Source organism: Nothobranchius furzeri, chromosome 10 (genome assembly GCF_043380555.1).
Source record: "Nothobranchius furzeri strain GRZ-AD chromosome 10, NfurGRZ-RIMD1, whole genome shotgun sequence".
Taxonomy (NCBI): domain Eukaryota; kingdom Metazoa; phylum Chordata; class Actinopteri; order Cyprinodontiformes; family Nothobranchiidae; genus Nothobranchius; species Nothobranchius furzeri.
In genome coordinates, this window is record NC_091750.1 from 46,298,758 (window position 1) to 46,323,113 (window position 24,356).

The following is a 24,356-nucleotide window of genomic DNA, read 5'->3' on the forward strand; positions in this document are numbered from 1 at the left end:
TTAGAGAACATTTTTAGAACCAGATTCTCGGAACATGGTAACAACATTATTTATGATTGATTAAAGTTCTCTTAGTGTTGTTAGAAAACATTCCTAGAACCACATTCTTATAATGTCTGTACAACGTTATTCATGATTGATGAAAGTTCTCATAACGTTGTTAGAGAAAATTTTTAGAACCAGAATCTCGGAACATGGTAACAACATTATTTATGATTGATTAAAGTTCTCTTAGTGTTGTTAGAAAACATTCTTAGAACCATGTTCTTATAATGTCTGTACAACGTTATTCATGATTGATGAAAGTTCTCATAACATTGATAGAAAACATTTTTAGAACCAGATTCTCGGAACATGGTCACAACGTTATTTATGATTGATGAAAGTTCTCTTAGTGTTGTTAGAAAACATTCTTAGAACCACGTTCTTATAATGTCTGTACAACGTTATTCATGATTGATGAAAGTTCTCATAACGTTGTTAGAGAACATTTTTAGAACCACATTCTCGGAACATGGTAACAACGTTATTTATGATTGATTAAAGTTCTCTTAGTGTTGTTATATTTATATAATATATTATAATATGTTTTATATATAATATATATATGTTATATATATATATATAATATATATATATATATATATATATATATATATATATATATATATATATATATATATATATATATTTGGAACTTTTTATTTTTGAATTAGAACGACAACATTTACATGGAGATGCATTTGAGTTTTTTCTTCCCCTCTCCAGGGCAGTGTTTCCCTGAACAAAGTTCGAATTTCCTTGTGGCCATAAGATCTATACAACTTAACCAAATCACCAATCAGTACATATACAGTGGGGCAAAAAAGTATTTAGTCAGCCACCGATTGTGCAAGTTATCCCACTTAAAATGATGACAGAGGTCAGTAATTTACATCATAGGTACACTTAAACTGTGAGAGACAGAATGTGAAAAAAAATCCATGAATTCACGTTGCTGGATTTTTAAAGAATCTATTTGTAAATCAGGGTGGAAAATAAGTATTTGGTCACTTCAAACAAGGAAAATCTCTGGCTCTCACAGACCTGTAATGTCTTCTTTAAGAAGCTTTTCTGTCCTCCACTCGTTACCTGTATTAATGGCACCAGTTTGAACTCATTATCTGTATAAAAGACACCTGTCACAGCCTCAAACAGTCAGACTCCAAACTCCACCATGGCCAAGACCAAAGAGCTTTCGAAGGGCACCAGGAAAAGAATTGTAGACCTGCACCAGACTGGGAAGAGTGAATCTACAATAGGCAAGCAGCTTGGTGTGAAAAAATCAACTGTAGGAGCAATTATCAGAAAATGGAAGACATACAAGACCACTGATAATCTCCCTCGATCTGGGGCTCCACGCAAGATCTCATCCCGTGGGGTCAAAATGATCATGAGAACGGTGAGCAAGAATCCCAGAACCACACGGGGGGACCTGGTGAATGACCTGCAGAGAGCTGGGACCACAGTAACAAAGGTCACCATCAGTAACACACTACAACGGCAGGGAATCAAATCCTGCAGTGCCAGACGTGTTCCGCTGCTGAAGCCAGTGCATGTCCAGGCCCGTCTGAAGTTTGCCAGAGAGCACATGGATGATACAGCAGAGGATTGGGAGAATGTCATGTGGTCAGATGAAACCAAAGTAGAACTTTTTGGTACAAACTCAACTCGTTGTGTTTGGAGGAAGAAGAATACTGAGTTGCATCCCAAGAACACCATACCTACTGTGAAGCATGGGGGTGGGAACATCATGCTTTGGGGCTGTTTTTCTGCTAAGGGGACAGGACGACTGATCTTTGTTAAGGACAGAATGAATGGGGCCATGTATCGTGAGATTCTGAGCCAAAACCTCCTTCCATCAGTGAGAGCTTTGAAGATGAAACGTGGCTGGGTCTTCCAACACGACAATGATCCCAAACACACCGCCCGGGCAACAAAGGAGTGGCTCCGTAAGAAGCATTTGAAAGTCCTGGAGTGGCCTAGCCAGTCTCCAGACCTCAACCCCTTAGAAAATCTGTGGAGGGATTTGAAAGTCCGTGTTGCTCGGCGACAGCCCCAAAACATCACTGCTCTCGAGAAGATCTGCATGGAGGAATGGGCCAAAATACCAGCTACTGTGTGTGCAAACCTAGTAAAGACCAATAGTAATCGTTTGACCTCTGTTATTGCCAACAAAGGTTATGTTACAAAGTATTGAGTTGAATTTTTGTTACTGACCAAATACTTATTTTCAACCCTGATTTACAAATAAATTCTTTAAAAATCCTGCCATGTGAATTCATGGATTTTTTTCCACATTCTGTCTCTCACAGTTGAAGTGTACCTATGATGTAAATTATTGACCTCTGTCATCATGTTAAGTGGGAGAACTTGCACAATCGGTGGTTGACTAAATACTTTTTTGCCCCACTGTAGTTCTGACAAGCTTTCTCTGTATTCATCTTATCTGCTTTCTAATACATTCTACATTTTACTTTGATCTAGCTAAATAACTCACCCAAAAGACAAAAATACATTAAAAAATTTATAATAATAATTTTCACATGAGAGTACTATCTTTCTAACATTTGTTTTATTGGTTCCCACATTTTTTCTAATTTCACTAGTCCCAGTCATAGTCTTGCATTAATTTGTTCCATTTTGTAGACCTGTCTAACTCTGTCTCTCCACTGTGCCACCCTTGGGGGTTCTGTGTCCAGCCATAAAACCTTAATACACTTCTTGGCAGTCATAAGCAGAATTCTGATTACGTATGTCTCCATTATGTGTGTAAGAATTTTTGTATAGCATTCCCAGTACAAACCATTTTAACTTAAATTGTAATTTCACCTTCCAGGTTCTTTCAATTTCTCCCTAACACCTTCCCAGAATGGTATGAATTTAGGGCAGAACAAAAGTATATGTGAAAAGTCTCCCGCTAGCCCGCATTTTCTCCAACATAAATTTGAAACGTTACTATTTAAATCAAATCACTTTTTTTGTCACGTCACATGTGCAGGTACACTGGTACAGTACATGCGAGTGAATTTCTTGTGTGCGAGCTCCACAGCAACAGAGTTATGCAAAAATACAGTAATGTAAAAACAAGTAAAATATAAAAATGGCTAATCTAAGTAATAATATGTATAAGTTGTAATGTATATACATTACGAAATGTTTATGCAAGTATATTATTATTATTTTTTTAATATATTGTTCTACGTGTGTGCGTGTGAGTGTGTGAGTGTGTGTATAGTGTGTATATACGTGTTTTACAAATGAATAAAGTAAACAATAAGATAAGAGATATAAAACGTACAGAGGCTGGTATGTGCAAAACAGTGGCATTAATGTACAGTATGGAGTGTGTAATGTTGGAGTTTCAGTAGTGAGGGTGAGGTGTCTGCGAAGTGTTCAGCAGTCTGATGGCCTGATGGAAAAAACTGTCTCTCAGTCTGCTGGTTCTGGACCGGATGCTGCAGAACCTCCTTCCTGATAGAAGTAGTCTGAACAGTTTATGGCTGGGGTGACTTGAGTCCTTGATGATCCTCCCCGCTTTCCTCAGGCACCGCTTCCTGTAGATGTCCTGGAGGGAGGGAAGCTCACCTCCAATAATCCTTTCTGCACACCGCACTACTCTCTGGAGAGCTTTGCGGTTGTAAGCGGTGCTGTTGCCATACCAGGTGGAGATACATCCAGTGAGGATGCTCTCAATGGAACAGCGATAGAAGGTCCTGAGGATGCGGCGGCTCATGCCAAATCTTTTCAGTCTCCTGAGAAAGAAGAGGCGCTGCTGTGCACTCTTCACCGTATTTTCCGTGTGCACTGACCACGTAAGATCCTCTGCCAGATGAACTCCAAGGAAACGGAAGCTGCTCACCCTCTCCACAGCGTCGCCGTTGATGATGATGGGGGTGTGTATTCCTCTGCTCCTCCCGGAAGTCCATTATCAACTCCTTTGTCTTTGTGACGTTGAGGGTGAGACGGTTGTCCTGACACCAGTGGGTCAGGGCGCTGATCTCCTCCCTGTAGGCCGTCTCATTGTTGTTGGTGATGAGACCTACCACTGTGGTGTCGTCCGCATACTTCACAATGATGTTGGAGTTTCTCGTGGCCGTGCAGTCGTAGGTGTAGAGTGAGTACAGGAGAAGGCTCAGCACACACCCCTGCGGAGCACCAGTGTTCAGTGTGACGGGGGATGAGGTGGTGCCGCCTAGTCTGACCACCTGGCGTCTGTCAGACAGAAAGTTAAGGATCCAGCTGCAGAGGGAGCTGCTCAGTCCAGACAGTTTCCTGTCCAGCTTAAAGGGAACAATGGTGTTGAATGCTGAGCTGTAATCTACAAACAGCATTCTCACATACGTGACATGATAAGTGGAGTTTTAAAGTATGCGCCTTCACCTTCCATTCAAATTCCCTCCAAGACAGACTATTAGTTAGTTTATGGCCTGCTTCAAGTGTTTCCTCCCATTCCTCATCTGTCATCATTATGTTCACTTCCAGTTCCCATTTTTCTTTAATATCTGTATTCTTAACAGTCAAATCCTGTTGTAAAGCTTTATATATTTTGAAATCAGTCCTTTTTTTTGACATGTCCTTTCTGTTTAACATATTCCTCCATATTAAGTTTATCCTTGCTTGAATCTTTGCCTTATTTCGAAATAACTAGTCAATTAAGTGTGAGTATTGAGTGGTACTGGACTTCTGTAAAAATAATTTTCATAGGGATGAAGAAAGTACTCTGTCTGGCTGTCCTAAATAACATATTAAGCATGAAATTACGAATTATTGTGAAATTACACGCACAGGAAGTGCTTTTATTTTGTAGCATTTGCTCAGTCGGCTCTCGAAGCTTCTGGGCAGACCGAGAAGAAGAGCAGGGTCGGAGGTGCATTAACTGTCGGATGTCACGCTTCTGTTCTGCACTTGACAGTCGATGCTTCTGCACCACTGAGCTAAATGTAAGTAGCCACCATAAAAGTTGCTTAAATGTTTTTAAGACGGACATGGTGAGTAATGTTGGCCACGTAGCAAGCTAATATGCTAAGTCATCGTGTAAGTTAGCTGTGTTATTAACGTTGTGTGCGACTAAAGTCCGTTTATTAAATGAAACGAGCAGCGCTTTCTCATTATTGAAGGTTAGCATTACTTTAGATACTTTTTATTAGACTTCTAGAGACTTATTCCCTCCATTTTTGTCCCCTCCATTGTATTTTTTTTAAACGTGACGTTCTGAGAAAAAAATAAAAGCGGGAGCTCAGCGCCACCAAGTCAAACTTAAACGTCCATTTATTAAAAGTAAATGAGCAGTGATCTCTTGTACAGCGATGAAAAATCAGTCTGTGTTGTAAACTATTTTCCCCGTAGCACCTGTGCCATAGCTTTGCAAGCAGCCTGCTTTTTTAACCGTAGAAGAGGATTGTGACCGCAAGAGACGAAGCAGTGCTGATCTCGATGCTATATGTTCCCTCCTTCCCTCCATTTTTGTCTCCTCCATAGTTTTTTTAAAACGTGATGTTCTGAGGACAAAAAAAAAAAAAACAGGAAGTTCAGTTCGCTGGCGGGAGTTTGTCAGTTTTTGTGAAAAGTTTTATTTAATACACACATATACATCGAAATTTTGTTAATGTTTTATCATCAAATTAAATAGTGCTCAGTTGCACATATCTTGAACCGCAGAACGCTGTTTCTATTAATTTCACAGTATTTTAGTGTTGTAATTTTGTCCTTAGTGTACGCTGTTGCTCCAGATTCTTTTCTTTAAATGTTATGTTTTTAGCTTTGTGTGGATAAGTCAAATTACACTTGAATCTTCTCACATAGCTTCATATATAGTGGAGGACTGCCTAAATTTTGCTGACTAACACAGATCTACCTTGTGATTCACAAAGTTTTTTTTCTCTACTGATTATGCTTCCTGGTGTAGATGTGTAAATGTAGAGTATCTGCGTTCCTATGAGCTGTCAGCCACATTGGGAAGCCTGTCTATGAATCTAAAGTCAGACTTCAATGATCCAACCCCACTCTCTGCACACAAGATTGATGGCATGCTGCTGTTGACCCCCAAGAGGTTCATACAAGTGAGACAGAAGTAAGAACACTGGTGAGTAATTCTCACAATCTGTATTTTTGATGGCACATTCTAAATAACATGACTATATATGTATGTATGTATATATGTATACAGATTTGTCTTTTAAAACTGTCGCTTTGGCACAGAGGCTGTTATTCATGATTGTTAACATTCAAAAAACTTATGAAAGCCCTATGTTTTCTGTATTAAGGTGCTTTTAACTTAAATATCTCTTCATTTCTTTATTACAGTGATGGCGGCTGAAGCCCCACGAAACATGATCCTACGTGCTGTCGAATCTGACCGTGTAATTAAATTAAAACTTGACTCCTGTCCGGCCTCTTTTGATGAACTGATTAAGATTTTAAAAGAAAAACTGGAACTTGACTGTGATTTCAATTTGAAATACGAAGATCCAGACTTTGATGGAAGGCTCACTTGCCTTGTTGACATAGAGGAGTTACCACAAAAATCCTTTGTTCATATTTCCCTTACACAGGATTCCCGTTCTGTTGCATCAACTGATACCTTTTCAGATGTGTCATCCCCAGAGCGTCTAAGCAGATGGCCCCCAGGTCCTTTTCAGATTCCCAAATTTCCATTTGACATTGAGCTGACACGTAGAGATGTGAATACTGAATTTGAAAAGAATGAAAGACTTCAGTTGTCAAGAATCTGGCATCTACCATATATACAGTAGGTTCAAGGCTTACCCTAGTGACAAAGAAATAGCAATGGTCTTGTGAGCAAACATCATGTTTAAAAGAAGCAGGATCTGACAGTGGTTGGAATGGATGGAAAAACAGCATCAAGTTCAAAAAGGAAAATTACAGGACTAAGAAGAGAAGAGCTGGATGTCAGGAGGTCTCCGTAAATGCTGGGAAAAGAAGCCAAAGAAACCCAGAGAATGAACCTTCCCATTCAAACATCCAAGCGTGCAGAACTTCCTGCCTAACTTTCCTCAAGGAGAAGACCCCTCTAGTCTGGGCTGTATGAGGCAGGCTGTTGTTGAGGAAGTAAAGAAGACTGAGAGAAACATATGTGTTATTAGCCGGATGATGCAGACAACATTTGCCTTGAGACGACAGACGAGTCATGTCCTGCCCTCCTGTGAAAGAGCTGATGGACCTCTGGCCTGCTCTTTATATGCCAGCTGAGGTAATGAGGATCAGCTCTTTCATCTGGTTTTATCTTTGACCATGCTATTTCACATTGCGTGTAGCGTTGCTGTATTTCATTCATCATAAATTAATAATTGTTTTTATTGTACTGTTCTTTCATTAATGCAGGTGTATGCAGAGTTTCAACGAATCACAAACCAGAACCGTCCTAACACCTTTTATGCGCAGCTAGATCACCACACTCCTCATTTGATGGCCTTATTCATACAGAAAGCTTCCAAAACTGGAAAGACTGCAAATGCTTTGGCTGACATTGTCAAAGCCCATGATGCACAGGTGAATATACAATTTACAGGTAATGTCTTTATGCTATGAGTATTGGAGCCACTGAAGAAAAAAAAAATAGAATTCTGAGAAAATAAGTCATAAATCTGAGTTTAATCTCAGAGTTCTGACTGGTACCTAAAACAAAAAAAAAATGAAATTGGGGAAGATTATGAGGGGGGATCAGAATTCTGACTTAAATCTTAAAATTCAGGCTTTTATTTTTTTGTTTGTTTTGATTTGGGTTTTTTTAACAAAAAATTCCTAAATAGTTTTTTGTTTGTTTTGTTTTAGGTTTATGAAAAAAGTCAGAATTCTGACTTAAATCCCAGAATTTTGAAAATATCTGAGTCTTTTTCTCAATTCTTTTTTTCTTCTTCAGTGACTCTAATACTCTTAGGCAATAAGGCAGTATTAGGGCCACTGAAGGAAACAATTGAATACTGAGATAAATGTCAGAATTCTGACTTTATTAATTTTATTTATTTTCAGAATTTTTTCTTCAGTGGCCCTAATACCCCTCCGTATTATGTAATGTTAAACACTTCAAATTAACTTTTGAATTCAGCAGTTTATCATTGGATTTAGATGCAGATATCACTGTCTTGGAAAATTGGTCAGAGCAATTTGGCATTGAGTTTGATTAGTAAACTTGACAGTATTTACACTCTTAATCTTCTTAGGAATTACATGATGTCCACACAAGGCGTACCACTGTTCTCCATGCCCTTCCTGTCTATCTGCGTGAGGAAACCTCTGGATTTTTGAGGACATGTGTGGTAAGTCCCAGTATTGTAAATTTGAACAAATCATTCTATTTATTTATGCATAAAGACAACACAAGCACAACGCACATGAACATTCTGGAAAAAGTGCCATTGTTTCAACTACAAACCTTTGGCAAGATGTTTAAGCCTGCCACACACGAGAGCAATCAGCTGAGCAAACGGCCTCGAATGACTGTTTGCTCAGCAGATTGCTCGCCATGTGCGCCTGATTTTCACTGAGTTTTCTGCCTCTCGAGACGCTGAGGTGAATATCTGACCAGTTAGATATTTTCTGCCTCACAGGGGTAAAAACTCGCTGTGTGCGCACTACTGAGCTGCTGGTTGAGCTGAAATATTCTAGTGGCCAACCAAAGCACGTTTTCCACTCACATGACCCCAAGATGTATTCAGATGCAGCCCCTTACCCTGTCTGCGTGTCTGAAAAATAAACAAAACGGTACCTTGCGGATCGATGGGCCCACTGTTTCCATTACCCTTTCGGAAGGATTCTGGGTCTTCCAGGTGTGTCTCGGAGTAAATTGGCATAAACTCCTTGCCTGGTCCATCTTTCCAGCTACCATACCCATATTTTCCTAACCTTGAAATGCCGGTGGCGGCGACATTTCGTCAACAAAAAAGGATAGGCATTTCCTCCGTTTCCAGCTCTGTCTCTGTTTTGTTTCTTTTCTGACATGCAGACAGGGGGCTGCCATCTTGGGGTCATGTGAGTGGAAAACGTGCTTTGGTTGGCCACTAGAATATTTCAGCTCAACCAGCAGCTCGGTAATGCGCACACGGCGAGTTTTTACCCCTGTGAGGCGGAAAATATCTTAACTGGTCAGATATTCACCTCAGCGTCTCATGAGGTGGAAAACTCAGTGAAAATCTGGCGCACATGGCGAGGTATCTGCTGACCAAGCGGTCATTCGAGACCGTTTGCTCAGCAGATGGCACTCATGTGTGGCAGGCTTTAAGGCACTGAGAAAAATCAACAATCACTGCAAAGAATTCAAGTAGCTTTCATTAGCATAACACTGGCACACACTGGAGCCATCTCACTTTATTCGTAAATGAGAGCACAAAGCAACAGATTGAACGGGAGTAGGGCTGGGCGATATGGCCTAAAATCAATATCACCATATATTGAAGATCTCACCTCGATAACGATAAGTTGACGATAACTACAGGAATGCGTAGCAACAATATTTGTCCACTAGATGGGGCTGTCTCATGTATTACATTGACTAAAATTTTACATGACTCAAGGTGCTACAGCTTCTTAAAGGGACATAAATGTGGCCAACTTACACATCTTTTCATTTTTTTATTATCAAATTTATTGACATGGGAAAAATTATCTGGATGAGAGACAAGAACTTGGATAACGATAAATCTTTGACATGTTGCCCAGCCATAAACAGGAGTCTATCAGACTGCATTTATTGTTATTTACATGACAATCTACTGAAATAAAAATGGCCACAGTCAGAGTTTCAGTTCAAATATGATTAGTGTATGATCTCCCTTTCATTTTTGTAAGGATGATACCAATGAGCCGGACCTCAGGGATGCAGCAGTTGTCCTCCTGACAACCATCACCGATGATGCCGAGAGTCCAGTTACGTACGACCCAGTGAGAATCTCTTATCCTAGAGCAGCGGTTCCCAAACTTATTTAGCCGCGCACCCCCTTCTATGTCCCGACCATGTCGACGCACCCCCCAGCCACCACATCAGGGCATGGCTATATATATATATATATATATATATATATATATATATATATATATATATATATATATATATATATATATATATATCAGACGTCAAGCTAAACAGACAGGGTTAAAAATAATGATCGACCTTTTCCCCCATCACTTTCATTTTTTAAATAGTAATTAATAAACATTCGATACCATTATGATTTCCTTTGATTTAATTTTAAATAAATATTTAGAGTGTCCAGGTAGCACATCAACAATGCAATTTAACGGTTTTCTTAAAGTAGGAACGTTTAACCTGTGCGGCCAGAGCGCTCTCCTTCCTTCTGTTCTGCGTAAACCTGAGCTGATCACCTACTTGTGCGTAATCAAATGTCTATAGGGGAAAAGATATAGCCATGATGTTCACTTTTACCTCAGACCGACTTATTGCTGTTTTATGGTGTGGCTGAATCTGCGATCCGCTGCCACGCTAACTGGAACAACAAATGCTGCAACAGGGGTTGTAGTCAGGTTCGGAGTCACTGCTGGAGCGGACCCGACTTTAATACGTCATCCCAAAATAGAAGCTAATATCTTAATTTGACCTGGAATGAAAAATGTTTTAAAACCTCTTAAAAGTTTTTATCACAGAGGAGGCAGCGCTCATTTCTGGGGCGCCGGAGTTTGCGCAGCGTGCGCTCTTATTGAATCTGCGTGTGTGTGTGTGTGCGCGCGGCACAGCTCCATGAGGCGCTCCAGTCACCTCGCGTCGTTATCGGCGTTATTTAAACCAATGTTGTAAAATGACTTCTGCCCAGCCCAGATGTGCTCGCTTGTGCACCCGTGAGCCGTGGTTCAGCTGGCACGCGTCTGACCTCTGACAGACGCACTCTGAACTTCAGATCTCCGGCACGCTGTTAATAGCCTGAATGGGAATCATTTCTTATTTATTTAATTACATCCACAATGTTGTGTGTGTGAGGTTTACAATGTCAGAACACCTGCATGAGACAGGTGTTAATTACAATCTGCCAGAATGACTCACCACCTTCAGATTCCTCCAACATCGTTAAAAATGATCAAATACGGAACATATCGGTGTGCGCAGGCCAGAGTGCTGAAGCTCGGCACATTGTTATTATGAAGCTAGAACACGTGGAGGACACGCGCGCGCGCGCAAAAATATACTTGTTTTCAATTATATTTATTGTGGCCACTTACGTTTTCTTTGGCCCACCCACAAATGAGTTTACGCTAATAGTGACATATGACAGACTTCTCTGAGCTCCGCAGCCATTACACTTTTCACCTCGCGCACCCCCTAGCGGCAGCTCGTGCACCACACTTTGGGAATCCCTGTCCTAGAGGGTGATGTGATTGTCAACCTCTCCAGGCTTCCTGATGCCTTCCTGGTAATGTTCGGCCTCATCTATGCCTTACATCTAGATTATCCGAAGGGACTGACCAACACATTTGAGTCCACGCAGAAAATCTTACTTGGTCTAAACTGTCACCCAAGCTCCAGAGTCAAAAATGACCTGATGTTACATGTGTAACTCAAAATCTTAAAGAGTGGTGGATTCAGATGGCTCACTCTGTTAGAGCATTGTCCACATCCACAATGTAATTTACTATTTGTCTGCTCTTTAATTGTTGATGTTAAAGTAACACACCACCATTTGGGCAAATATGTTCATTTTCCACTCCTCCTTGAGTTAACCCTCCCACTGTCCTAATGGGTAGGACCCCGCGAGGAAAGTTGACCATTGAGCAGGGTTGATGGTTCATCCCTTGGGTCTATATGGCAGAGGTGAGGAGTGAGCACCACCTCACCCCTGTCACGTGGACCTCAAGGGATAAACCATCAACCCTGCTCAATGGTCAACTTTCCTCGCGGGGTCACCCATAAAGACAGTGGGAGGAACAGTTGAGTTTTACCTTTTCTCTGTTCGTCCAGCCGTTCTGAGTCTGGCAACTCCATTTGTGTCTTTAGTTTCTTCGTCTTCGTCTTCGTCTTCCTCCGCTTATCCGGGTCCGGGTCGCGGGGGCAGAATCCCAATTAGTCTTTAGTTTAGCATGAATAATTGAATCGGATTAGCCCATTAGAATCTAATGCTAATAGGCTAATCCGATTCAATACTCGACTGGTTTTATGCCAAATGGCATAAAGTACTCACTGACTTACTTGATAGTGGTTAGTGTAATTCATATTTTGTTAATGTTGAATTGATGTGCATCCTGATGTTGCTTTAAACCAGGGATTCCCAAAGTGTGCGCGAGCTGCCGCTAGGGGGTGCGCAAGGTGAAAAGTGTAATGGCTGCGGAGCTCAGAGAAGTCTGTCATATGTCACCATTAGCGTAGAAACTCATTTGTGGGTGGGCCAAAGAAAAAGTAAGTGGGCACAATAAATATAATTGAAAACAAGTATATTTTTGCGCGCGCGCGTGTCCGCCACATGTGCCCTAGCTTCATAATAACAATGCGCCGAGCTTCAGCACTCTGGCCTGCGCACACCGATATGTTCCGTATTTGATCATTTTTAACGGTGTTGGAGGAATCTGAAGGTGGCGAGTCATTCTGGCAGATTGTAATTAACACCTGTCTCATGCAGGTGTTCTGACGTTGTAAACCTCACACACAGAACATTGTGGATGTAACTAAATAACAAGAAATGATTCCCATTCAGGCTATTAACAGCGCGCTGAAGATCTGAAGTTCAGAGTGCGTCTGTCAGAGGTCAGACGCGTTCCGGCTGAACCACGGCTCACGGGTGCACAAGTGAGCACATCTGGGCTGGGCAGAAGTCATTTTACAACATTGGTTTAAACAGCGCGAGACGCGGTGATTTGAGCGGCTGTGCTGCACACGCGCGCACACACACACGTGCACACAGATTCAATAAGCACGCACGCTGCTTTAACTCCAGCGCGCCGTCAGACTGAAGGCAGAAATGAACGCTGCCTCCACCGTGATAAAAACTTTTAAGAGGTTATTTTTCATTCAAGGTCAAATTAAGATATTAGCTTCTGGGATGAGTCGGGTCCGCTCCAGCCAGTGACTCCGAACCTGCAGCATTTGTTATTCCAGTCCGCGTGGCAGCGGATCGCAGATTCAGCCACACCATAAAACAGCAATAAGTCGGTCTGAGGTAAAAGTGAACATCATGGCTATATCTTGTCCCCTATAGACATGTGATTAATACGCACAAGTAGGTGATCAGCTCGGGTTTATGCAGAGCAGAAGGAAGGAGAGCGCTCTGGCCGCACAGGTTAAACGTTCCTATTTTAACAGGGTGTCCGCGGGGTTTTAAAAAGTATTAAAAAGTGATAAATAAAAATAGTCAAATTTAAGGCCATTAAAAGTGTTAAATTTGGTCTCAGAGGTATTATTTTTTCCAAATTAGGTATTATTTTTTCAGACTATCAGATGTCGTATTCTGAACATCGTCATAGAAATATATTCCGAATGAAATGTGTTGAACGATTATAAAAACAAAGCAAGCCGATTATTTGCTCCTCCCACTTGCGCTGCCTTGAGTTGCAAATGAAGCGCTCCTCCCAGTGTTGCCAAGTTAACTTAGCGACTTTGACGCTATTTCTAGCAGCTTCTCAGACCCCCTTCTTGACTTTTTAAATCTTAAAAGTACCTAGTGAACACCTCAGAAACATCTCTGGTAACCCTTAGCTACTTTCTGGATAACTGTTGTCGACATTTCCTGCAGGTTAGCTAAACACTCCGCCTGCACTCCGGACCATTCTTCAGGACATTAGGAAAGGGAATGATGTAGTGATGCGTCGGTCGCTAATGAAACAGCTCTCGGAGCCGGCTCCCTGTTGGATTAACCAGAGTGAGTGACACACACCCGCACCTGCGGACTCCTGAGCCGATAAAAACGGCTAAATGTGCGCGTGCGGCGTGCTAAACACACGTGCAGCTTGCCCCTGATTGCTGTGAGACCGGGTTGGGGGTGGGGGTGCAGCTGTGGTTGGGACATTTATTACATTAACTGATGGACTTGTAAATAAATAGTTTATAAATAAGGTAGAAATAAGTTCCTCACGCTGATAAATAATAACTAATCTCTCTGAGGACATGGTGCTAGTGCACTCCTACAGCACCTTGACACGACTCAATAAATGCTATGCAACATTTAGTGAACAGCAATTTGCATGTATTTATAAATGCCACTGTATAATTCTTGCTGTCAGTATTTGCAAGATATTGGTATTTGGGTCTGTACTGGTTAGACTTAAATGAGTTAAACCAATGTCTACAGCCCTTGGGTCAAACTATGAGCTATAAGTATATTGGTCTTTTTATACTGGGAATCAGGAGTTCTTTTGCCCTGATTGTGCCCTGAGCAGTTTTATGACTGAATTAAAAAAAAAAAATTAAAATCTACATAATTTGAAAAATCGTCTTAAATAATCGAGATCTCAATTTCAGTCACAATAATCGTGACTATTGTTTTTGCCATAATCGAGCAGCCCTGCTTTAGCATATCCGGTCACATAATGATGACGTCATATTCAGTGGTCGTTGTGCATCATTTCAGGCCTCGTGGTCGACTGTCTGAACCGCTGAACAGAAGTGCCTGGCTTATTTTCTAAGTAAAATAAATATGTGCAATACGTTGTCAACATCAGTGAGTCTCTAAGTCTATTCTTTTTGTATGTTATATATGTTAAAATATGTGTAAATAGGTCGCTGATTAACACTTGCAATTTAGTGTTGTGATGGTTTTAAAAAAATTCTGAAGGTAGTAAAAAAAGTATTAAAAAGTATTAAATTTTACTTAAGGATTGCTGTATATACCCTGTTTAAGAAAACCGTTAAATTGCATTCTTTATGTGCTACCTGGGCACTCTAAATATTTATTTAAAATGAAATCAAAGGAAATTGTAATGTATCGAATGTTTATTAATTACTATTTAAAAAATGAAAGTGATGGGGAATTTTTTTTAACCCTGTCTGTTTAGCTTGACATCTGATATATATATATAGAGAGAGAGAGAGAGAGAGAGAGAGAGAGAGAGAGAGAGAGAGAGAGAGAGAGAGAGAGAGAGAGAGAGAGAGAGAGAGAGAGAGAGAGAGAGAGAGAGAGAGAGAGAGAGAGAGAGAGAGAGAGAGAGGGAGGGAGGGAGGGAGGGAGGGAGGGAGGGAGGGAGGGAGGGAGGGAGGGAGGGAGGGAGGGAGGGAGGGAGAGAGAGAGAGAGAGAGAGAGAGAGAGAGAGAGAGAGAGAGAGAGAGAGCCATGCCCCGATGGGGGGGGGGGGGGTGCGCGGCTAAATAAGTTTGGGAACCACTGCTTTAAACCACCTACTCAAAGAAAGACTACACACTGCTGTTGTCCAGTTTTCAAAAGTGTTCGTTTGTAATTGTTTCTTTCAAATTTTGTTTTATTTTCTGTTTGAGTTGGCTTAACCTGTAACTTTAATTTGATCATAATTTGAAAATATATTTAATATAAACTCCAAATATTTAAGTTTATTTATGTTCTGATGTACTCAAATATCTGAGTTTATAAACTCAGAAAATATGAGGGAACTGATTGCCTTACATTTTTTGAGTTCTTCCTACTTATTCGGGTTTACAGTGTACGAACTGTAAAGATTTTGTGGTGTCAGAGTTCACCTAACAGTTCAAGTGTTCATTTTTTTGCTTTGTGTGTTCACAGGGCATGCTCAGTTGAAGTTTCCCTCTCTGCGCGTTCAAGATAAAAGAAAAATAATACGAAAGAAATGCAACAATGAAAACTTCAAAAAGGCATCAACAACCAAGCAAGTGGATCCATAAAATGGACTGATTTTTTTAAAGGCATTTTTAAAAAGTCTTTCAAAATGGACAGAATTAACGCGTTAAACATGTTCAGAACAGTTTGCGTTCTCATCTTTGATTAATCCTGGTAAACAGGTCTGTTTTTGTTCTGTTCTAATTCTCTCTGTTTAATACATTTAAACAAAATTACTTAGCTACTTTATTAACTTTTTTCTCTGCATAAAGACGAAGTATCAGTAAATAGTGGAAATTAAATGCATTGGTAGTAAGCAAATAGATGTTAAATGTTACTTGCAGTATGTGTTGATAGAGAAAATAGAGATACTAAAATTTACTAAAAGAATATTACGTCAAGTTTACTGTAAAGTGTACTTTCAAAACTGTAAGTATACTCAATTATATAAGAAGTACACTACAAGTAAACATATATTATTACTTTAAGTATAATTTTAAGTATACATTCAAAGAGAAAAGTATACTCAATTATTTCAAAAGTACACTGCAAGTAAACGTATAATGTTAAAGTTTATTTTTAAGTATACTTTCAAGGGCAAAAGTACTCAATTTTATTAGAAGTAAACTTATACTGTTACTTTTAAGTATACTTTGAAGGAGAAAAGTATACTCAATTATATCTGAAGTACTCTATAAGTAAACTTATATTATTACTTAAAGTATATTTTAAGTATACATTCAAGAAGAAAAGTATACTCAATTGTATGAAAAGTAAACTTATATTGTTACTTTAAGTATACTTTCAAGGACAAAAGTATACTTAATTATATCAGAAGTACACTCCAAGTACACTTGTGATGTTACTTTAAGTATACTTTCAAAGAGAAAAGTGTACTCAATTATATCAGAAGTACACTACAAATAAACTTAAATTATTACTTTGAAGTATACTTCAAGTATACTTTTAGTGGCCCAATTTAGACCCAAGGAGTATAATTCTAAGTAAACTTTAAGAACAAGTATGCAAATAAACTTATGTACACTTAAGTATACTTGAAATTAGATACTTAAAGTATACTTCTTTTTCGTAAGGGTTTCAGAAACTAAAGTTTTTGCAATGTTATACTAATGTTACTGCAAAGTAATATTAACCTTAAGATAACGTTTCAGAAACATTAATCTTCTGTTCCATTATTGTTTTGCTAACCTTAAGATAACGTTCCAGAATCATTATGCTGATGTTCAAGCGTTGTTTTGCTAACCTTAAGATAACGTTCCAGATACATTATACTTGTCATGTTCTGTGTCCCTTTGTTCCCCAGCCCCTCCAATTCCCACTCCAGGTTCTCCTTTTGTGTTTCATATCGCCCTCATATGTCCTTTGCATCTCATTTATGTGTCTCCTGTGTTCCTTTAGTCTTCTCCAGTCATCCCTCTGCAGTGTTTATAGTTTCAGCTTTTCATTTTTATTAGTCTCTTTAATATGTTTTGTCCCACCGGTTTTTGTAGTTCTCCTTCCCTTTAGAATTTTAGTTATATGGTTGCTTTTGTGTTTTTAGGTTCACTCTTAGGTCATGTTAGTTTCTTCCCTGATTAGTCATTGCTTTCACCTGGTCCTCCCCCCACACTCCACACACCTGCAGCTCATCTGCCTCCCATTATGCCCCAGTGTATTTAAGCCCTGTCTTGTCTCTGTGTCTTGTCGGTCCATTGTTGTTTGTTGTAATTCTGTCAAGTTCTTCTCGTGCCTCTAGTGCTTGGATCTAGTCTTCTCGTGCCTCTTGTATTTTTGGATCTCCAGATCTCTATCTGGATTTTTGGACTGTTGGCTCCCAGCCTTTTGGATTACTTTTGTTTTTTGGTTACTCCTAAAATAAAGGATTTCACTTTACATCTTCCCCAGCCTCGTGTCATCCTGGGTTTCAGCATATTTGGGTCCTAAACATCCCCAGATCGTGACAATACTGATGTTCCAGCGTTGTTTTGCTAACCTTAAGACAATGTTCCAGATACATTATGCCGATGTTCCAGCAATGTTTTGCTAACCTTAAGATAACGTTCCAGATACATTATGCCGATGTTCCAGCAATGTTTTGCTAACCTTAAGATAACGTTCCAGAAACATTATGCTGATGTTCCAGCAATGTTTTGCTAACCTTAAGATAACGTTCCAGATACATTATGCTGATGTTCCAGCAATGTTTTGCTAACCCTAACCCTAACATTCCAGAAACATTATGCCAATGTTCCAGCAATGTTATGCTAACCTTAAGATAACGTTCCAGAAACATTATGCTGATATTCCAGCAATGTTTTGCTAACCTTAAGATAACGTTGCAGAAACATTTTTCTAGCCTTTAGATAACGTTCTGGTAATGTCAGGCTAACGTTTTAGCAATGTTTTGCTAATGCTGCAACAATGTTTTTCCAAACATTAACAAAATGTTCCGGTAACATTGTAGCAGTATTGCAGCCATGTTATGAAAATATTCCGGGAACGTTATGCTAATAATCAAATAACGTTTCAGTAACCGTTCCAGTAATGTTATGCTAATGTTCTGTTAACATCACGCTAACCGTAAAATAACATTCAAACAACTTTAAGCAAACATTCCAGCAATGTTTTTGTATCGTTAACACACCATTCCAGTAACGTTAAAAAAACTGGACATTTCTACGTTTTTACAACATTCAAAGTAAACATTCCCATAACGTTCTGTTAACATCATGCTAACCGTAAAATAACATCCAAACAACTTTAAGCAAACATTCCAGCAATGTTTTTGTAACGTTAACACACCATTCCAGTAACGTTAAAAAAACTGGACATTTCTACGTTTTTACAACATTCAAAGTAAACATTCCCATAACGTTCTGTTAACGTCATGCTAACCGTAAAATAACGTTCAAACAACTTTAAGCAAACATTCCAGCAATGTTTTTGTAACGTTAACACACCATTCCAGTAACGTTAAAAAAACTGGACATTTCTACGTTTTTAAAACATTCAAAGTAAACATTCCCATAACGTTCTGTTAACGTCATGCTAACCGTAAAATAACATTCAAACAACTTTAAGCAAACATTCCAGCAATGTTTTTGTAACGTTAACACACCTTCCAGTAACGTTAAAAAAACTGGACATTTCTACGTTTTTAAAACATTCAAAGTAAACATTCCCATAACGTTCTGTTAACGTCATGCTAACCGTAAAATAACATTCAAACAACTTTAAGCAAACATTCCAGCAATGTTTTTGTAACGTTAACACACCATTCCAGTAACGTTAAAAAAACTGGACATTTCTACGTTTTTACAACATTCAAAGTAAACGTTCTGTTAATGTCATGCTAACCGTAAAATAACATTCAAACAACTTTAAGCAAACATTCCAGCAATGTTTTTGTAACGTTAACACACCATTCCAGTAACGTTAAAAAAACTGGACATTTCTACGTTTTTACAACATTTAAAGTAAACATTCCCATAACGTTCTGTTAATGTCATGCTAACCGTAAAATAACATTCAAACAACTTTAAGCAAACATTCCAGCAATGTTTTTGTAACGTTAACACACCGTTCCAGTAACATTAAAAAAACTGGACATTTCTACGTTTTTACAACATTCAAAATAAACATTCCCATAACGTTCTGTTAACGTCATGCTAACCGTAAAATAACATTCAAACAACTTTAAGCAAACATTCCAGCAATGTTTTTGTAACGTTAACACACCATTCCAGTAACGTTAAAAAAACTGGACATTTCTACGTTTTTACAACATTCAAAGTAAACGTTCTGTTAATGTCATGCTAACCGTAAAATAACATTCAAACAACTTTAAGCAAACATTCCAGCAATGTTTTTGTAACGTTAACACACCATTCCAGTAACGTTAAAAAAACTGGACATTTCTACGTTTTTACAACATTTAAAGTAAACATTTCCATAACGTTCTGTTAATGTCATGCTAACCGTAAAATAACATTCAAACAACTTTAAGCAAACATTCCAGCAATGTTTTTGTAACGTTAACACACCATTCCAGTAACGTTAAAAAAACTGGACATTTCTACGTTTTTACAACATTTAAAGTAAACATTCCCATAACGTTCTGTTAATGTCATGCTAACCGTAAAATAACATTCAAACAACTTTAAGCAAACATTCCAGCAATGTTTTTGTAACGTTAACACAACCGTTCCAGTAACATTAAAAAAACTGGACATTTCTACGTTTTTACAACATTCAAAATAAACATTCCCATAACGTTCTTACAACAAATTTTTGTTAGCTGGGTATATTCATTAATCTCCCCCCTTTTTCAGCCTTTAATCCATTAAAAACGTTAGTCACCTCCTTGTAAATGAGCAGGTATCGATGCATTTAGATTATAGGCTCATTAAAATAAAACTTTAGCTCTTTGGGAGCGGGTTCCTGTGAAAACGATTGTCAAGTAAACGTTTATATATAAATCTTCTCCGTGCAAAGATACAAAAGCCTAACATTACCAAAACAAGAGAACAGGCTGATACAGTATAATCACCTAGAGGCAAAAACACATAATATCGTCTCAGGTTCACCTTCAGTCTGAGTTTTGAGATGTTCCTCTGATGCTTCAGGGGAAAAAAATCTCCATCAAATATTATTTAAACATTTATCTACTGGGCCTCTGTGAGAATCCTAGTTCTCCCAGTTGTTGTTTAAAGGCAGTTCTGCAGATTAATTCAGGTTCTGGTTCAAGCACGTTCAAACTCAAGCCAAATATGTATGTAAAAAGTATCCTAGAACCAATCCAGGCAATCAAAATAAACCCCAAATCCAGATATAAGGACAACCACATCAAGCTGAGCTGATTTTTAGTTTAAAGGATTAGCAACTTTTTCATATTTTTTAATTATTTCCTTGAGCCAGAATGGGCTAAAATGACCCTTTACAGGGTTAATGAAAGGTCACCAAGTCCCTAACGCCCCTGTGGCCAGAATATTCCACTTGCAACTCCTCAGTTGGTCTGTTGACCTTACCGACCTGGCGCTGTAGTCTCGCTTCAGCGTGTTTCCTGCATGTTTTAAATCATGAACACAGCTGATTTGTTTAATTTAGTGATGATTCACTCATAGACGTCTCAGCTGTTAGATTAAGGTGTTAAAAGACGAAGGCACAGCTTATTATGTGTTATCAGAAGCTTTTCACAGGACCAACCATCTCTCCCTCCCAAGATGACGATTCTTAGAAAGCGTGTTAGACAGGGTTCTGACTTTTTCATATGCTACATTCGACCACCCAAACTGCATTTATTAAACAACTAAAATGTGGTTTTACATTCAACTGCCCTTTTAAGGAGCTTACTGTAAATGCAGCAGCAGACTAGGAGTGTCGGAGGTGATTTTAGAGAGATTAGCATTTGCAGTTTACAAGTAATGGACTAATTGTATTAAGACTAATTTCAAAAAGAACACATCGTCCTAAAAACAAGAGATGCATTCATTTTAAACTGGCAATGCCGCAGTCCTCATCTTTTACACAAGACTTTGCTAATGAGGAAACAGAGGACTGCATAGCAGGAAAGGCAGCAGAGGAAGAGTTGTATGAAGTAAGTAATGATGAAGTCATCCATCAAGCATTAAGTCCAAATCCAAGTCACATGTTTTTGTGACACAAAGGCCCATCACTTGATTTGCATAACACATAGCACATGCATTATATAGTACACATGATTTTTTGTCAATTAGCGCTTATTAACCATACTGCATCAGCATGCTAATGCAGCCATCTTACCTACACAGCTCATCTCTGGAGCAGTAGTTCTGTAGGCTGAGGCAGTTGGGTTTGCCCGCTCTTTCCTCTCCTCTCAAGTTCTCCTCATAGGAACATGATGGCACAATGGTTTTCCTTCGCCGTTCGCCACACAGGGTGTCAGAGCAGGGACAGAAGAGCAAAGCAAAGCTGTACTCTTCTGGTACGCGCTCCAGGAAGCGCCGAAGGGCTTTGTGGCATTTCTGACGGTTGCAGCTGTTGTCAGTGGCTGTTGCGCGCTTGGTGCAGGCCACAACATATTCTGACCGAAGCGAGCCACATTTCTCATACAGACCACAGTCCTGAGCTGCCTTCAGACACTGGTTCTGACCATCCACACTAAGAGAGGTGGCTGAGGGAGTAAAAACAAAGGTTTTGTGATGTCTCAATATATATTAATAAACATAAAAATCTGTCTCATTTTGTTGTTCAGATGTACTCTACCTGCCATGATGGACGCCATGCGGGACATTTCTATGTTTCTCACCAGATTTAACTTCAGTTCCTCATATGGGGACACTTCATACTCATCATATGCTAAAACACAAACAGGAGAAACAAGGATTGAAAAAGCCTCCCTACAAACACAAATGCCAGTATTTCTACCCACCTGCGAATCTGACAGTCCAGTAAACCTTCAGGCAGTGTTCCTCCCTGCGAGAGCCACGCTGACACTTGCACACTTGAAGGGGGCGATAGTGCTGCAGCGAGTTCTGGGCCTCCAGGCACTCGAGGCGAGCATCAGAGCTGAGGGGCGCCACAGCCTCCTCCGCTGCGCAGTACTCCAGCAGCCGATAGATGCCCATGCAGGACGGCTCCTTGATGCAGCCTTGCTCCGCCAGCAGACAGTCTAACGATGCAGATACCGACAAGCTACCTGGAGGAGAGGGGAAGCATTACCAATGACAAAAGATCATTAACAACACTGGGTTCACCGTTCTGGAAACCATCATTAATCCTTTCACTAAATAGGCTTTAATTAAGACAGGAGAGAAGGATGATTGCACACTTGAGACCTGGCTCTGCCTTACTGGATACAGAGAAAAACAATTACACTGGAACTAAAAGGTTTAGCAATAGGAGCAAACCTAAAAAACAAAATAACGCTAGTTCTCGCACTGTCTCGTTTATTATTTTAAAACTTTGTTTTATTTGACTTTAAGCCTAATAAAGCTTCAGCTGTCTGATGTCTTCTCAGTACCGCAGTAATCATTCACCAACACAAATGGAACCAAAATTTATGGAGCATTTATTAAACCTACAACATCGTTCTTTACTCTTCCCAGTTCTTAAGCTCTAATTGTTCCTCTAAATGCAGAAATTCAGAGGTTTTTTCTCAGATTGCACCATTAATGTCTTGCACCTTGAGCCCCTCTCCCTACTTCCGTGACAAGTAACAACGTCTATCGTTTGTGAACGCTCACCTCTAGCCAGGCGAAAATTCAAATCAATTCAAGTTTATTTATATAGCACCAAATCATGATAAGAATCATCTCAAGACACTTCACATAATAAACATTCCAATACAGGTCAGTTCGTTAAGCCAATCAGAAAAATGTTTCCTATACAAGGAACCCAGCAAATCGTATCGAGTCACTAACTAGTGTCAGTGTCTTTACAGCAATCCTCATACTAAGCAAGAATTTAGGGACAGTGGAGAGGAAAACTCCCTTTTAACAGGAAGAAACCTCCAGAGGATCCTGGCTCAGTATAAGCAGCCATCCACCATGACTCACTGGGGATCGAGAAGACAGAGCACACACACACACACGCACGTGCGCGCACACACACACACACACAGACACACACACACACACACACACACACACCAACATCAGCCCACCCACACACAAACACACATGGAACCAAACACACAACATATATACCAAGTAGGGTTTCTATGGTTACACTGTGATTTCTTTGTAAATATTCTATTTGGTGTGAGAAAAACTTTATTGTATTTATCCTAGTGAATCTATAATTAAATGGGTAAACTAGTAGTAGCACATTCAATGTCATAGAAAGTAAAATGTTATTATCAGGAGAGGGAGAAAGTTTAAGTGGTTAGCAACAGTGTTCAAGCCAATGGCCCCCTCCATGGGGCTACCATAGCGCAGCAGAACATCATTGTAGCTTCTTCTGGGGAGAAAAACACTTAAGAGAAAAAATGTCATGGTCTGCGTCCTGCGTCTCCCTCATGTGTCTCCTTGTGTTGTCCATCCCCCTCTAGGATCCCCTTATGTGTCTCCTTGTCTGCAGCCCTCTCCAGATTCTCTCTCCAGGTGTCCCCTCTGGTCCTGTGTCCCTTTGGTCCCCAGCCCCCTTCTGTTCTCCTCAGGTGTCCCCTCAGGTCCTGTGTCCCTTTGGTCCCCAGCCCCTTCCATGTTTCCCTCATGTTCCCCCTGGTCACTTTATACTTAGTTATCCCATCCAATTTAGTCTAGTCTCTCCATAGATCCCCTCCCTGTCTCTTTAGTTCCCCAAGCAGAAGATTTAGTGTTTTTTCTGGTGTCTAGTTTCAGGTTTATTAATTCTCTTATCTTTAGTTTTCTGTATAGTTATTTTTCCCAGTCAGTCTTTTCCTGTAACAATGTGTTCCTTTCCCATTTAGTTAATTAATCTCTCCTGATCCCTTCAGCTCACACTCCCCACACACCTGCTACCTGTTTCCCTGATTGCTCCCCTCTGTGTATATAACTATCTGTGTCTCTCTGTGTTGTTGGTTCATTGTTCGTGTCGGTGTTGTTTTGTCGTCGTCCCCCCCCCCCCCCCCACCACCACCACCACCCCTTCTAGATCTCTAGGTCACCAGGTTTT

The 24,356-nt window shown here is 39.8% G+C and overlaps 1 protein-coding gene across 1 annotated transcript in view; it reads right to left on the reverse strand.

Moving 5' to 3' along the window:
* The window catches only part of gfra3 (GDNF family receptor alpha 3), a 64,758-nt gene that overhangs the window by 23,606 nt on the left and 16,796 nt on the right, over window positions 1-24,356 (reverse strand). The window contains exons 2-4 of the mRNA XM_015960805.3: window positions 22,150-22,416; window positions 21,984-22,076; window positions 21,522-21,891 (exon numbers count right to left, since the gene is read on the reverse strand). Coding sequence (XP_015816291.1) covers window positions 21,522-21,891; window positions 21,984-22,076; window positions 22,150-22,416 — 730 coding nt within the window. The remainder of the gene's footprint in view (window positions 1-21,521; window positions 21,892-21,983; window positions 22,077-22,149; window positions 22,417-24,356) is intronic.